We start from the raw sequence: 15,487 nt of genomic DNA on the forward strand, positions 1-15,487 counted from the left end.
AAGAGAAGTAAACTTCATTCTTGTTTAAGCCACTGGTATTTTGGGTCTCTGTTACTCGTAAACAAAACTTAATCCTAAATGACACAATTTATTTTAGGAAATTTATATGGACACACACACAAAATCCCATAACATACAGAGAAAGACTTGAGTTATTGCTTATCTGAAGTGTTTAACAGAAAAGGCTTACATCAGAGGTCTGGTTTACAGACTGGCTTTAAATTATTTAATCCTTATGGTCCTTCGTTTTTCTAAATGGAAAATACAACAGCACAGAATGTAAGCCACAGAACAGAGTCTGAAGACACACAAATTGGAACTGAATCCAAGTTCCTCCACTAAGAACCTGTATGGCCTTGGGCTGGTTACTTCTCCAGACCTCAGATTCCACATCTGTAGAATGGAAGCAGTCATTTCTTCCTCACAGGGTTGCAGTGAGGTTAAAGGCAGGGCTTGGCGGGTGGTAAATACTCAATACAGGGCAGCTGCTAATATTATGACTATGTGGTATTGGTAAACTGTTCTGAGACCCCTAAGTTCATGTCTAATAGGAATAAAAGACAAATGTTGCTCACCTGAAGTAAATTTTAGCTTGAAATTCATTTGATAAACAAAGTTCTTTAAGCTGGGCTAGATGAGAAAAGCAAATATAAACCTCTTTGTCCTTTTCTTCTCTGCTATACTAACCTTCCCTCTTAAAAGAGATGTTTTATACATACTACTGTATATAGAAGATAACTAATAAGAACCTACTGTATAGCACAGGGAACTCTATTCAGTGCTCTGTAAGGACCTATATGGGAACGGAGTCTAGAAGAAAGTGTGTATATGTGTATGTATAACTGATTCACTTTGCTGTGCAGCAGAAACCATCACAACACTGTAAATCAACTACACTCCAATAAAAAAGTTAATTAAAAAAATAAATAAAATGCCCTGGCTTATTCCAAAAAAACAAACAAACAAAAACACAAAAGAGGGGCTTCCCTGGTGGCGCAGTGGTTGAGAATCCGCCTGCCAAGGCAGGGGACCCGGGTTCGAGCCCTGGTCTGGGAAGATCCCACATGCCGCGGAGCAACTGGGCCCGTGAGCCACAACTACTGAGCCTGCGCCTCTGGAGCCTGTGCTCCGCAACAAGAGAGGCCGCGATAATGAGAGGCCCGCGCACCGCGATGAAGAGTGGCCCCCGCACACCGCGAGGAAGAGTGGCCCCCGCTCGCCGCAACTAGATAAAGCCCTCGCACAGAAACGAAGACCCAACACAGCCAAAATAAATAAATAAATAAATTTATTAAAAAAAAAAAAAAATCCTTCAGATAAGCTAGATGAGCTGTTAGAACACCAAAAAAAAAATGAAAAAAAAAAAAACAAAAACAAAAACAAAAGAGGAGATGTTTGAAAAAGTAGCATCACTTCTGACCCTTGATTGATGACCTGGGACCAACATTCTGGGGCAGGAATAAGGAAATCATCTGAATAACAAGTTCTAGGATTATAATTTTCACACCAACTTAAAAAAAAAAACAAACAAAAACTTCCTAGTAAACTGAAGTCAGCCCAGATGATTAAAACGTAAAAATCTGCCTATGGCTTAGGAGACTTAAAAACTGCAAGGACTTCCCTTGTTTCTGTGTCATCCTCTCGCAGGTGGCACACTGTTACCTGGCAGAGCTCCTCGGCTACATCCAGCATTCCCTGTCGAAAGAAGTGCTCCACCATCACCTCATTGAGAAGCCTTTGGCTGTCTGCCCGCCAGCAGCCATCTATTCCCACACTGCTAATGTCAGAATCAAAATTCTGAAAAACAAGAAAGCAAATCATGAATTGACCAGGGTACATCACTTGATATGTTTTCACCCCACCTAACTTAACACAAACAATGGCCTTTGTTTCACTCTGAGACACCTCAAATAAGTACCCAATTCCAATTCATCTGTAGCCTATGACAGGAAGTAGCTTTTCCATTGCTCTTTTCTAAAACTTGCCACTCTCATTCATTATCGCTGGAAGGGTAATAAACAAGCACACTTTCTGAGGGTATTTTGGGGAAATACATAAATTTAACAATGACCTCTGTGAAGAAATTGATTTCTAGGCATTATACAATAGCAATATTTTCAGAGGTGTGCAGTGATACCTGTAAAAGCATGTTCAATGCAGCGTTGTCTAACAGAAAAAAAAAAAAAAAAAGAAAGAAAACCCATTATGTCCAGCATAGGATTATTCAATAATCCATGGCACATCCCAACAACTGCCGTGCCAAGGTGGAGACTGGGGATAGGAGAACGGCCAGATAGTTCAAAGAACAGGCTCTGGGGCCAATCTACCTGGGTGTGAATCCTGGTTCTATCTTACTAGCTGTGTGACCTTGGCCAAAATTACTCAAGGTCTGTGAGCCTCAGTTTCCTTATCTTAAGCAGAGAAAAATACTTTTATGGGCTGAACTGCATCCTTTCACAATTCCTGTGTTGAAGTCCTAACTCCCAATACTTTATAAAGTTAAAATGAGGTCATTAAGGACAGCCCTAATCCAATAGGACTGGTATCCTTATAAAAAGAGGAAATCAGGACACAGACAGGTATAGAGTGAAGACCATGTGTTACAGACCGAACGTCTGTGTCCCTCCCAAATTCCTACATGGAAGCCCCAGCAACCAGTGTGACTGTATTTGCAGACAGAGTCTGGGAGAAAGTGGTAAAGGTTAAATGAAGTCCTAAGGGTGGGGCCCTAATCCGGTAGGCCTGGTGCTCTTGTAAAGACAAGGAACAAACACCAGGGCTCGCTTGCTTGCTCGCTCACTCTCCACCACATGAGGACACAGTGAGAAGGTGGTCATCTGCAAGCCAGGAAGGAGGCTGTCTGCCTTCAATAGGCAATGAATTGGCCAGCACCTTGATCTTGGACTTCTCAGTCTCTAGAACTATGAGAAAACACATTTCTGTTGTTTAAACCACCCAGTCTATGGAATTTTGTTACGGTAGCCCAAGCAGACGAAGACACCACATGATGACACAGGAAGAAGATGGCTATCTACAAGTCAGGGAGAAAGGTCTCAGAAGAAACCAACCCTACCACACCTTGATACGGAACTTCCAGTCTCCAGAACTGTGGGAAAATAAATGTCTGTGTAAGCCACCCAGTCTGTGGTACTTTGTTATAGCAGCCCTCATAAATTAATATACTTCTTTATTGGTTCAATGAAATGGTAGTTGCTATTGCTAGTATTACTATTTATAATTAAAAAGTGAGGTTCATTGTTCTGTATCTACTAACATGGAAAAATGTCCATAACACCTTAAGTGAAAAAAAGCAACTTTGGGCTTCCCTGGTGGCGCAGTGGTTGAGAATCTGCCTGCCGATGCAGGGGAAACGGGTTCGAGCCCTGGTCTGGGAAGATCTCACATGCCGCGGAGCAACTAGGCCCGTGAGCCACAACTACTGAGCCTGCACGTCTGGAGCCTGTGCTCCGCAACAAGAGAGGTGGCGATGGTGAGAGGCCTGCGCACCGCGATGAAGAGTGGCCCCCGCTTGCCACAACTGGAGAAAGCCCTCGCACGGAAACGAAGACCCAACACAGCCAAAAATAAATAAATAAATAATTAAATAATTTTTTTAAAAAAGCAACTTCTACAAAACTACAAAATTATGACTCCATTTGTTTAAAAAAAAAAAAGAATCCTTAAAAACCCAACCTCTCCCACTGAATGCAGTTACAAAATCAGGACTGAATGGAGTAGCTACTTGAGGAAACAAAAAAGTGAATAGTAGTAAGTGGACTGGGGAGGAAGGCAAAGAACTGGCAGTGAGTTTACTACTCTTCTCCCTCCAATATCTCTTAGCCTGGATGCAATGCAGCCAAAACCCACAACTGGGCACCCGGGATGTGGACAGAGCACTCCAGGAGAAGCCCTTCGGTTCTGGCATGGGGAACAGGAGTGTATTCTCCTACCACACAGAGAGTGGGGGAAATCGCATGCTTTTCCCCCTCCCTTTTCTTGTACCTGTAGCTCAAGGCAGTCTGTAGTTAAATCAGTTTCTATTTCTACCCTTCACAGCAGTACCTAGATTATGTTTGACTGAATAACCATGGGACAAGAATCTTGGAAGACTTTTAGAACTCTGTCTACCACAGCAGGCAACCTAAAACTCTGAGGCACCTTTAGAAAGGGATCCTTCCTCTCCAGTCAGAGAAGCTATGGTCCCAAGAGCAAGGGGCAAAAACCCCTCTTGCATCTTTTCTCTCTGTCCTTCCACCTTGTAGCCCCAGATATAGGCAGAATTATGGTAAATATACAGGAGAGCAGGGTTAGTAAAGCCCCAGATTTCTGGCTGGATGACTAAAAAAGGCAGCCCCAGAGAACCATAAAGTAGCAGGGAGATCACAGAGAGGAAGGAATGCAGGAAAGTGATCCCCCCACCAAGTTGTTTATGAACTCCTGGGCTCACCCTCAAGTTATACAGGATGGGTCTGACCCTCAGCAGCATACCACAGACTTTGAAAACTGGACTAAGAGACAGCCCTAGTTTCCAGGTCCCAGAATGGCCACTGGTTGGCACACAAACAGAACATACCTGAAGAGCTCTGTAATGGCTTTAGAAACGAAGCTGACATTGAAATTATTTTACAACTCAGAGAATACTGAGTAGCCTGAACCCAACCAGGTCAAGTCCGCTAAAACAAAAACATCAATGTTCTCCATAGAACTTAAATAAGACCCAGAGGCTCAAAACATAATATTAAAAATGTCCAAAATACAACCCAAAATTATTTGTCATACGAAGAACTAGGAAAATCTAAATTCACATAAGATGTTCAACAGACAACAATGCAAAGATGACAGATGTTGGTATCATCAAAGACGTTAGAACAATTATAAAATTGCTTCAAGAAGGAAGGGCAAACACTTTGAAACAAAAGACAGAAAGTCTCAGCAAGAAACAAGATATAGTAATCAAAATTAAGAAGTTGTTGCATGGACGCAACAGCAGAACAGAGGCAACAGCGCAAAAGTCAGTGAAGATCAACAGAAATTATCTAATCTGAATAACCAAAGATTGAAAAAAAATCGAACAGAGCCTCAGGGCCCTGCATGACAATAACAAAAGATCTAACAGTCATGTCAATGGAGTGCTAGAACAACAGAAGAGTATAGTGTAGAAAAAAATGTTTTTAATATTTCCCAAACCTGGCAAAAGACATAAATCTAGAGATTCAAGAAGCTCAGCAGACTCCTAAAAGGATAAATTCAAAGAAATCCACACTTAGACACTTCGTAATCAAACTGTTAAAAACTTAAGACAAAGAAAAAATCTTGAAATAGTTATCAAGAAAAGTGATGCACTACTTATAGGGGAACTATGATTCAAATGACTACAGATTTCTCAATAGAAACCATGGAGACCAGAAGAAAGTGGTACACTTTTCAAGTACTAAAAGAAAAGAACTGTCATCCCCAAATTTTGTACCAAGTGAAAATATCCTTCAGGAATGAAGGTGAAATAAAGACATTCTCAGATGAAGGAAAGCTGAATTCGTTGGCAGAAGACCTGCTCCGAAAGAATCGCTAAAAGTTCTCCTGATAGAAGGGATATTATACTAGTAGAAGACAACTCGGAACATCAAGAGTGAAGGAAAAACAAAGATACCTCTGAAAGCTTTCCCTGCCCAATTTTACTTCCACCGCCTTATCTTTCATAGGCATTACCCGCTGGTAAACCTCTTGCATTTCTTTCTTTTTTTTTTTTGAAGCACATGAATTTAATTAGACGAGATCATTTAGATTTACTGAAATTACAATCTAAGTCAATCATTGCTTAAATACAGTCCACACGACACAGGATTATTTTACAGTACATACACGAACAGGTAGTAATAGAACTGCAAACCACCTACCATTTACGATCACTACAATGCAGGAGAGAACTCCTCTCCAAAAGTAAGCCCATTTTTTTTTAAAGAGCTATCTATTCTTAGATGTCAAGTCAGTAGCCTAAAACTAAATATGCACATTAACATTTGGAATTACTCAGACAAAAACAAAAAAGCAAAATTACTCTGAGTCTTCATTTTTATTCATTTTCTTTTTATAGACCTCTTTCTTGGCCTGGTACTTAATCTAAAGAATGGAAATAACATAAGGTATCTAGATGCTACAGCAATAGTCTCCATGCCCACACTGAATAGACTATCTAGCACTGAAGAAAAGCCAGAATTGTTTGGATAAGGTTCTCTAATTTCCCATCTGCTTATCAAATTCCGCCTGTTGAGAGATGATTTCATAACAGTTCATCAATACTTTTAAGCAAATTATTATATCTTTATGCTGTCTATGACAACTAGAATACTAGAAGTGAAGATGGTGCTATCTTGTTCCTCTTCTGGACTAAGGTACAGGCCTAGAAGGGTGACTGATGTACACTCTCCCATATTTTATTTCCCCTGACAAATGCCCATTCAAGTGACCAAAGGAATGGGTATCAGAAGATGACAGAATTTATTGTGAACTCAGAAATCTGCCTATAATTGTATAACTGTCTGAATGCACCCTATAAGCAAGAATCATTGAGACTAATTAAGATTGCTCACTGATCTTTCAACCTCATTCAATCCAAATACAACCTTCAGATTTCTACTTATCCATTTAATGATTACTCCCCCAACCGCATCAACCCCCAACAAATTTATCAGGTGTCTATTATTCTGCAGGAAAGAAAGAAAAAAGCTTTGGAAGACACAATGGTCAGCTCAAAGCACAGACCACATTAAAAGAGACAATTTTTTTGGTAGTATATACTTAGGATTGTAATAGCTACCACCAGACAGTAACTGCTCCAATCAAACAAAACAATTCCTTTAAATCTTTCCTTAATATACATACCAAAGGTAAATGTTCATCTAGAAAACTAGATGACTTTAAAATGAAAGAGTCTAACATTTAAACAAATTTAGACGGTTTTACAATGATGCTCTTCATGTAACTTTATTCCTATAATGTATACCATGGTCAGTACTACACAGGTGGTAGGAAAAATTGAATACCCTTGCACTCAGGATACCTCTACTACATTCAAGTTCTAGAACTTATTTGCTAGTCTTGGAAAATACAACTAAGCATGAATAAGCAATGCATTCGATGAAAATTTCTGAGCTCCCTTCTACCGTTCTGATTTTCCAGTTTAAACCACTGAGGTCGATAAGTAAATTTTTTTCATAGCTTATTTTCTGCTCACATGCAGTAAAAATTAAAGCTAAAATTATAAAAAAAAAAAAAAAAGGTTGAGGAAATGCAATATAGTATCAGAACTCCTTTTGTTTTAACTGCATGTTCTTACTGTTGCATCAGAGCAAGGATCAGTTCCAGCCCCTGTTGCTAGGTGACCAAACTCATTTGCATGGCTGCCCAGGAAATCAGCAGCACCGCAAACCAGCCAAGAAGTGGCTAGTGAAGAGAAACATCTGTCTATTACCACTTCTGTTTTACTATACTTTTTCCTTTTATATTTTTAAAGGAAAAGAAAAAAAAAAGTGGAAAGATGTTCCTAAATGTGAAGGCAGGATTCAAAAAAGAATCAAAAGCAAAAAAGCACACATTCAAGGGTGTGTCCGCCTAGAAAAGATATTACGGCTTAAAAAGAGAAATCAGGACACATAAATTCGTACATCACCTCATGTACTTTTAGTATCATTCACATTTTTGATGGATTAAAAGTTTTAAAATCTGGAAGCTAGGCAGAGGAGGAGGAAATAACTTTAACAGACCATCGCTATGAAACCATGAAATCTAAAACCACCCTACCTCTCTGCCGTATCATGAACATGCTTACAAATTGGTTAGATTTAAGGACTGGCTTTCATTGCTCACCATCCGAAACAAATCCACTTCTGAAATACATTTTATGAAATTATAATTATTGAGCAGGTAGTGATAACCATACACGATAAAACTCAGTATTTGTTTTAATTCCTAAGTGCCAATTCTTTAATACTGTTAATTTGTTTTAAACTTCTCCATCTACTTTTGAAGAAAAATTGGCCTGTGAACCTAACTATGTGCTATTGTTGCACCCACCAGGAATCAACTTCCCTTCTAAGCACCCAGTTAATCTGATTTAGCAGTGAGAGGTAAACTGCAAAGAATATTTAACAGAGAACAAAAAGACCTGGATTCTGGTTCCATGCAGGCTGGGAAAAGATACCTACTTGACTACAACCCCAAAAAGATTAGTATCCAAAAGAGGTTTTTTTAAAAAAAAATTCCTACCAATCAATAAAAAAGACAAATAACCCAATAGAAAACAATAGACAAATAACCAAGAAATTCACAAAGGAGAAAATTCACATGGTCAAACATATGAAAAGAGGCTCAACTTCAAAGATGATGAAGGAAATGCAAATTAATACAAATAGATACTATTTCACATCCATCTGATTGATTTAAATTTTTTAAAAGTCTGATAATACCAAGTGTAAGTAAGAATTGAGGAAACAGAAACTGTTATATATGTTCAGTAGGACTATAAATTGTTACACACCCTTTAGGGAAAAATTGCTAAATTTTTACTAGTAAACTTAGTAAAGGTGATGAGGAAGTATACGCCCTGTAATAAAATAATCCGTATGTAGGTATATACCAGACAGCAGTGCTTTGCCAACTATGGGTTGGAAAATAAATTTAGTAGCGTCTCATAATGAGCATTTATAAATGCTGCTCCTTTTAGACACTCCAGTCTCTCCTCTGCATGATATTCATACCTCTCCTTTAGTTTTCAAAGTTAAGAGATAGGTAGATTAACCAGGTCAAGGAAGGCGTGGGGGGGGGGGTTAGGGGGTGCACACTGGTAAGTTATTTCTTTATAAACAAAGGGGAGTCATGTGGCGTGGCCAGACATGTGCCAAACTACTCCGCTGGGCTTTTAAGATCCTTAAAATGCCCCACAGTCTAACCACCTGTCACATTTGCATCCTTGTCCCTCACAATTATCTTACATGCTATTTCACATACCTTTCTGCTCTGGTCAATCTGCTTCCCCAACTTCCTCCTTATCTGAACCAACTACAGAAATCTGAGCAACTATTTTACTAATTCTCCCAAAGAAGGCACATACCTCTTACCACTCTAGAAGCACAGGCCAGAAATTCATACATACAGTGGGTGCCCTCAGGGTACTAGGAATTAATTCTTTCAAAGAACTCCAGTTGGGAAAGGCTCTTCAAAGTCTTAAAATCTGGGCTTTTATCCCAGCTCTTCCATTTGCTTCCTAGTTCTGTGATCTCAGGCAGGTTACCTAGCCAAAGTCTTAGTTCTCACATCTGTGTATGCCGACCACAATCTCTACCTCACAGGGTGTTGCTGAAGACTAAATTAAATAATGTACATGAAGATATCTACTACTATCAGTACCTATCCCATGGTAAGCCTTCAATAACACAGATGCGGAATCTGTAGGGCCAGGCCTTGCCACCAAATCTTCTGATTCTACATTTAAAAGAGCTTCATTTTAGAAAACGTAAATAAAAATAAAAACACAGGGGCTTCCCTGGTGGCGCAGTGGTTAAGAATCCACCTGCCAATGCAGGGGACACCGGTTCGAGCCCTGGTCTGGGAAGAGCCCACATGCCACGGAGCAGCTGGGCCCGTGAGCCACAGTCATTGAGCCTGCGCGTCTGGAGCCTGTGCTCCGCGACAAGAGAGGCCGCGATAGTGAGAGGCCTGCGCACCGCGATGAAGAGTGGCCCCCACTTGCCACAAATGGAGAAAGCCCTCGCACAGAAACGAAGACCCAAGACAGCCATAAATAAATAATAAAATAAATTTAAAAAAAGCTGGTTCAGTCTAAAAAAATAAAAAATAAAAAAATAAAAAAATAAAAACACAAAAGCACTTTAACAGAGGCATTAATAATGAATTCATTAATTTAAAATCACTTGAATACAATTACAGACTGGATTCGTTGGCACAGCTTAATAGGTATAGGGTCTGCTTCCCCTCTCAACCCAACCTAACTTGGATGCTAGACTAAGCAAGCTGTTTCATCTAGACTCAGGCAAAAGTGGGTCTGTACCCCCTCCAGATCCAGTGGGGCTCTCTGATCCTGTATCCTAATCTGAGACTTGACTGCAAAGGTCCAGGCTTTCCTCTGTGGACTAGACTATAATTCAACAAATAATTATCATTACCAAGTAAATAATGTAGTTTCATTCTGCTCAGAGCCTAAAACTAATAATGTAATGGGACACATGGCAGAGAAAGCGGAACTCAACTCATCTTCTCTTCTGAGAATGATCTTCAGACTGAAAAGGGCAAAACCAATATTGTTTCACAGAAACTGAAGCCCAGTACAAGTGAAGAGACCCAGAGAGCAACTAGCTGCTTAAGTCAGGACTCTTGGTTCCTACAAACAGAAATCTCTTTTGCCCAAGCTAGTTGGATTTAAAAAGAGGCACAGGTAACCAGGGGTAGACAGGAGGATAAATGGGTCTCAAAAGATTTCCCCTCCCTTATTCTCACGACGTGTAGGTTTTGCTTCCCACAAGAGACCAGATTCTTTCAAGGGCTACTCATCACTCCAGGGCTCACGTATTTTCAGCACTTCTTTCCATAAGGGCTCTAATGAGAAAGATCCTAGGGAAGGACGGTGAGGTACCCACCCGGGAGCAAACGAAGGTGGCCAAGCCTGGATGGCTCAGGCCCATCCTCACACCATGCAGCACTGTGGCCAAAGTGGACAGGGTATCGAGAACACACTGCTCCTATTCAAACCACATAATTTAAAAAGGAAAATCTTCCATCCTGACCACAAAAATATGAGATTTTTATTAAATGCCTTGCTAGTAATTGGTGGCGGTGGCGGGGGCGGGGGGGGAGGTGGTTAGCTTGACATGTTTTATTTTCAGGGAATTTGTTCCCAGCTTCTCAACACTGTTGTCTTTTTATAACTTTGTTCACCATTCCTTTTCAATAATTCTAAAAATTCCACCCAAAACATAAATCAAATTATCTGCCTATATTTCAGAACTCAAAACTTAGCTTTTTCACCTCAGACTAAATTTTCTGGCCTTTTTAATTTCCTTCATTTCCTTCCTTAATCTCCTTCCTTCGTTAACGTCTCTCGACTACAAGGATTTATCTATTACATAGTAAGAACTTTAGAGCCAGTACTTATCTGACCTCACCCACTCTAACCAAACGACTTTTTAAGGCTAAACCCCCCAAATTTTCTCCTGCCAGTATCTTTTTCTCCTCTCATACCCCAGTCATACCTACATAAAAGGCAGTTCCAAACGGCTCACCCAGAACTATCTTAAAATATTCCCTATTTCACTTTTTATAGCCTTACTCCACTTTTTAACAATCATCATGTTGCCTCACCAGTGTAGATGCTCCATCTGGTGGCAGAAGATTTTCCCCCTTAAAACACTACCAGCCCTGCAACGGCCTAACTGATTTCCTAGCACAGCACAGTGTTTAAGAACAAACTCTTGAGTGATACCTTTTCCCAAACATCGATTCACCACTTCCAAGCTGTACACCTGGGGTATGTTACTTAACATTTCTGAATCTTAGTTTCCTCATATGTGAAATGGGAATAATGTACCTGCATCATGGGCTATAAATGTACGTAAAGCTCTCAGCTCAGTATCTGGAACATGGTCAACACTCCATTAAGTGAGAGTTGTATTTTCCTACTCCTGACTTCTCCTTAGTCTAATTTCATCCTATCTAACGAAGGCAAGCAAACTCTCAAATGCTTTCATCGTTCCCTCCCTTTCCCCCTAATCTCCTTGGAACAAATCCTGAGGCCTTCCATCACTGGCCTGTCCCCAGCCTGATCTTGTCCTAGTCCTGACAAGGGCGGCTGCTCCAATCCAGTCAGTCCCTGAGAGTCTTTAACAGGAGTCACGCATTTTCTCAGCTGTTCAGCTCCTTTCTGGGTGCCACAGAAGAACCACACCTCACTGCTCTGCTGCTCTAAATCTTACCCATTCTTCCAAATCAAATTTAAAATATCAACTCCAGAAACCTTTGATTAATCAAGAGCATAATGATCTTCCCTTTCTTTTCTATAGTAAGCAGAGTCTATCCTATGCAAACTTACTTTATGTTGCCTCGGAATGTTTCCAGTTCTTTTATGCGTACAAAAAGCACCCTTACGTGAACAAACTAGACCACAATCTTCTAAAGAACTGTATGTTTCACTTTCCACTGTCCCACAGCAAATTTTAGACACTTTAAAATCTCAGCACTATTTCACACACACACACACACACACACACATACACACACAAACACACACACACAGGAGTCTAAAGCAATAATTGTTTTTATTGACTTTTCTTAGGAATTAAACTTTAAAAAAGTCAAAAGACTAAGTAAAACACTAAATAAAATACACTAAACAGGAGAGAATTCTAGATTTTCTTAAAATAGAGAAGGAATTAAAAAATTATAAAATAAAAATTAAAAACACATTAAAAAAATTTTTACAAAACCCAACAGTTGTTGTTATTATATATTATAAACTATGATTATACGACAAGCATCTGGAAATAGTCAACACGTTAAAGCAGAAATCTTCAATAACTTTTTATGTTGGCAATAATTAAAAGGCAGAAAATCTCTTGGTTAACATCATAAACTTCATTTCTGTGTACATTTTCAGCCAAGTGATGACTAAAGAACTTTAAAAGGAGCCCTGAAACATTAAAGGAAAAAATAAATCATTTAAGCATGTCAAAAATTTACTGAAGTTCCTCACTCAACAGCCAACCTGCTCACAAAGGAGTCACCGGCTTCTTTACTGTCCTCCTCTCAGCAGGGTGGGAACATGTGTCCATAACATGGTGCTCACAGGCCGCTGGATGACATTCCAGTTGATTACTCAAGGCTGTTTGGTGTGTAAAGGCTTGAGCCACAATGGCTTCAGCTTCACCTTGTTTGTTTACCAGTCTACACAAGTCCACCCAGCCTTTATAGCAGGCGGCCCCGGAAGCTTGCGCAAATTTACCAGGTGCAAACTAGAAGAGCAGGAAGACTTTACAAGGCAACGGAGTCTTAGACAACAACAGCCAACACAGAGTTCCTCATATGCATGGGAAGCTCATGTACAAGGTCTAGGTAGTTCTAGCAGGGTAACAGCTTCATTTACAGCTGAGGCTAAGTAGATGCCCCCCCCACCCCAAAAGAGGGGAGAGAATGCACTGGAAAATGTTAGCGAACTGGGCTAAGAGATCCACGCTTTCTGCTGTGCCCCAGGACTATAATTCAACAAATATCACCAGTATCAACTTAATGATCTTATTTCATATGATAGATCAGAAGAATCTAGAATCCAGGTCACCTAGAACCTAAACTACTTTCACAGGAACATAAAACCTACCAAAAAAAAAAGAAACTACTTGAAAAAGCCCTTATAACTTCCAAGTACCTGAAAAATGTCCTCAAAAGAGAAATGAGTGAATTGAAATATTTAATTAGCAACATTCACCTCAAACACATCCCCCCTAAAAAAGTCAGAATATAGATTACTCACTATGTGTTCCCTTGTTATCCAATCTCAAAAAGATACTTCCATTTCTAGCACCAAATACATTTAGATGCGTTGTCTCAAAGATTAGCCAAAATATGATAACCCTTATGAATATCTATAAAGACCTGCCAGATCAGGAGGAAGACATGTTTAGCAAGTCACCAGTAGCTGGGGGACAGGAGTAAAAGAGGGTTCTGATGATAATTATGACAGGACAAGACATAAGCTAGGAAATGAGGACATATGGTCACCCTACCAGTGGCAGAATGCAAAGCTCTTGAATTATTTGCCCAAATGTTCCAAATCTTGGTGGCCAGTAGTCCGCACACTTGAGGTACAACTGCTGAGGCCGTCCCTACCTACTCCCAGAATCTGGGATCTTTTCTCAGATGCTTTCTCTGATTGGCTGCTTTGGAAACTTCAGCTATTCTCACTGTCATGGCATGTTCTGGTCCTGCTGCCCCCCGACACTGGCCTAACTGCAGGCAGCCTGGTGGTCAATGCCTCCAGGAACCTCCTGGGGTCTGAACCATCATTAGAACGCCTTGGTCGCTGTCAGCCGCCAAAATCCAAAGCTTCCTCAACACCACCAGTAGTTACCTCACCCTAAAGAAACAGAGGGTTCCTCACCCACAGTGATTAAAGACCACCTCTAAAGTGCCCCCATCACCATTCCAGGAGGTCTTTAAGCAGTACACGCCAACACTCACTTCAGGTGCCAGCTGACCGCATCCAACACCACAGCCCCCAGAAGTCTGAGGCTGAAGCCACTTCCAAAGCTGTGTTCACTCCCCTGCAGTTAACAAACAGGCAGCACAACCTCAAAGCTATTTCAGAGAACACTTGCTGCCTTCCCAGCCTCTGCTGGCAACGGCCATCACTGACCCCAAAATGAGGCTTCTGCCGCCAACACCACTCTTCTGCCTCTTTGGCTGCGGCGAAGCCCGCAGCGCTGTGGGAGTGGTGAGAGCTCTCCGAAAGGTCACTAACACTTCTGAGGGCACAGCTACCCAAACAGTCCCCAGAGCCCCGCCTCTCACAGTCCTGTCCCACCGTACCTACCAGGTAACCACGTCTCCTTACGAGCATCTAGTGCTCACTGAGGCTGCCTCGAGCCTAGCTTCTCAATCCTACTGCTCTGTAGGATTATTTCTAACAGACTTACGCACGAGTTAGAGCCACTCTCTGGATTCCACGAGTTTCTACGTTACAGCTACTGTCCTCATGTATACAGATGGAGCAGCTCGTGAGACTGGTTTTGCTACAAACAGCTGTCCCCAAAAGTTCTTCCTACCCTCCCGGAAGTTTACAATGTGTGAACAAAAATGTCCATAAGCAGTCACAAACTCCCCAGTGATTGACTATTTCAAACTCCTCTGAAATAGTCAGGGGTATCACACAGTAACCTTATTAGGCCACTTCTCTTAGTCGCCACTAGGACTATGAACTCCGAGGGCAAAACTGGCCCAGGGCTAAAAGTGAAAACTGCTTAAAAGTAAACCACCAAGTTAAAGATTTAAGAGATGTCACAAGAGCAACCATATTCCAATAAAAATTAAAAAAGAAAAATCACCCAATACAAGTGACAGGCCTTGCTAGCTGGCAACCAACCCACTCACACAGAAAGCAACACTGGAGACAAGTGACTAGCATGCTCACAGGAAAACAGCAAGAGGTAGGATGATGCGGGGGAGACAGATGCAAGCGTGTTACCCTAATCATCCCATAACAGAGGCAGAGTCATGGCCTCGGAATTACTCAGGAAGTAGGAAAAGTTACTTCTAGAAACAAACTCCCTCCTAGTAAGTTAAAATTGCTTGGAAATTTACTCATCATGACACTAGGAACGGTAATCATTTAAGCAAATGGGTGAAAAACAAGGCTGTAAAAAGAGAAGGTTTTCGGTTTGTTTTCTTTTTGTTTTTTTAAATAACAGCAACAGGGAACTTTAAGAATAAC

General features: G+C 40.8%; 1 protein-coding gene across 1 annotated transcript in view; it reads right to left on the reverse strand.

The window, feature by feature from the left end:
* Window positions 1-15,487, reverse strand: part of RMND5A (required for meiotic nuclear division 5 homolog A) — a 62,302-nt gene that overhangs the window by 24,625 nt on the left and 22,190 nt on the right. The window contains exon 3 of the mRNA XM_036872632.1: window positions 1,663-1,797. Within this exon, the coding sequence (XP_036728527.1) occupies window positions 1,663-1,797 (135 nt within the window). The remainder of the gene's footprint in view (window positions 1-1,662; window positions 1,798-15,487) is intronic.

This window comes from Balaenoptera musculus, chromosome 13 (assembly GCF_009873245.2).
Source record: "Balaenoptera musculus isolate JJ_BM4_2016_0621 chromosome 13, mBalMus1.pri.v3, whole genome shotgun sequence".
Classification (NCBI taxonomy): Eukaryota; Metazoa; Chordata; class Mammalia; order Artiodactyla; family Balaenopteridae; genus Balaenoptera; species Balaenoptera musculus.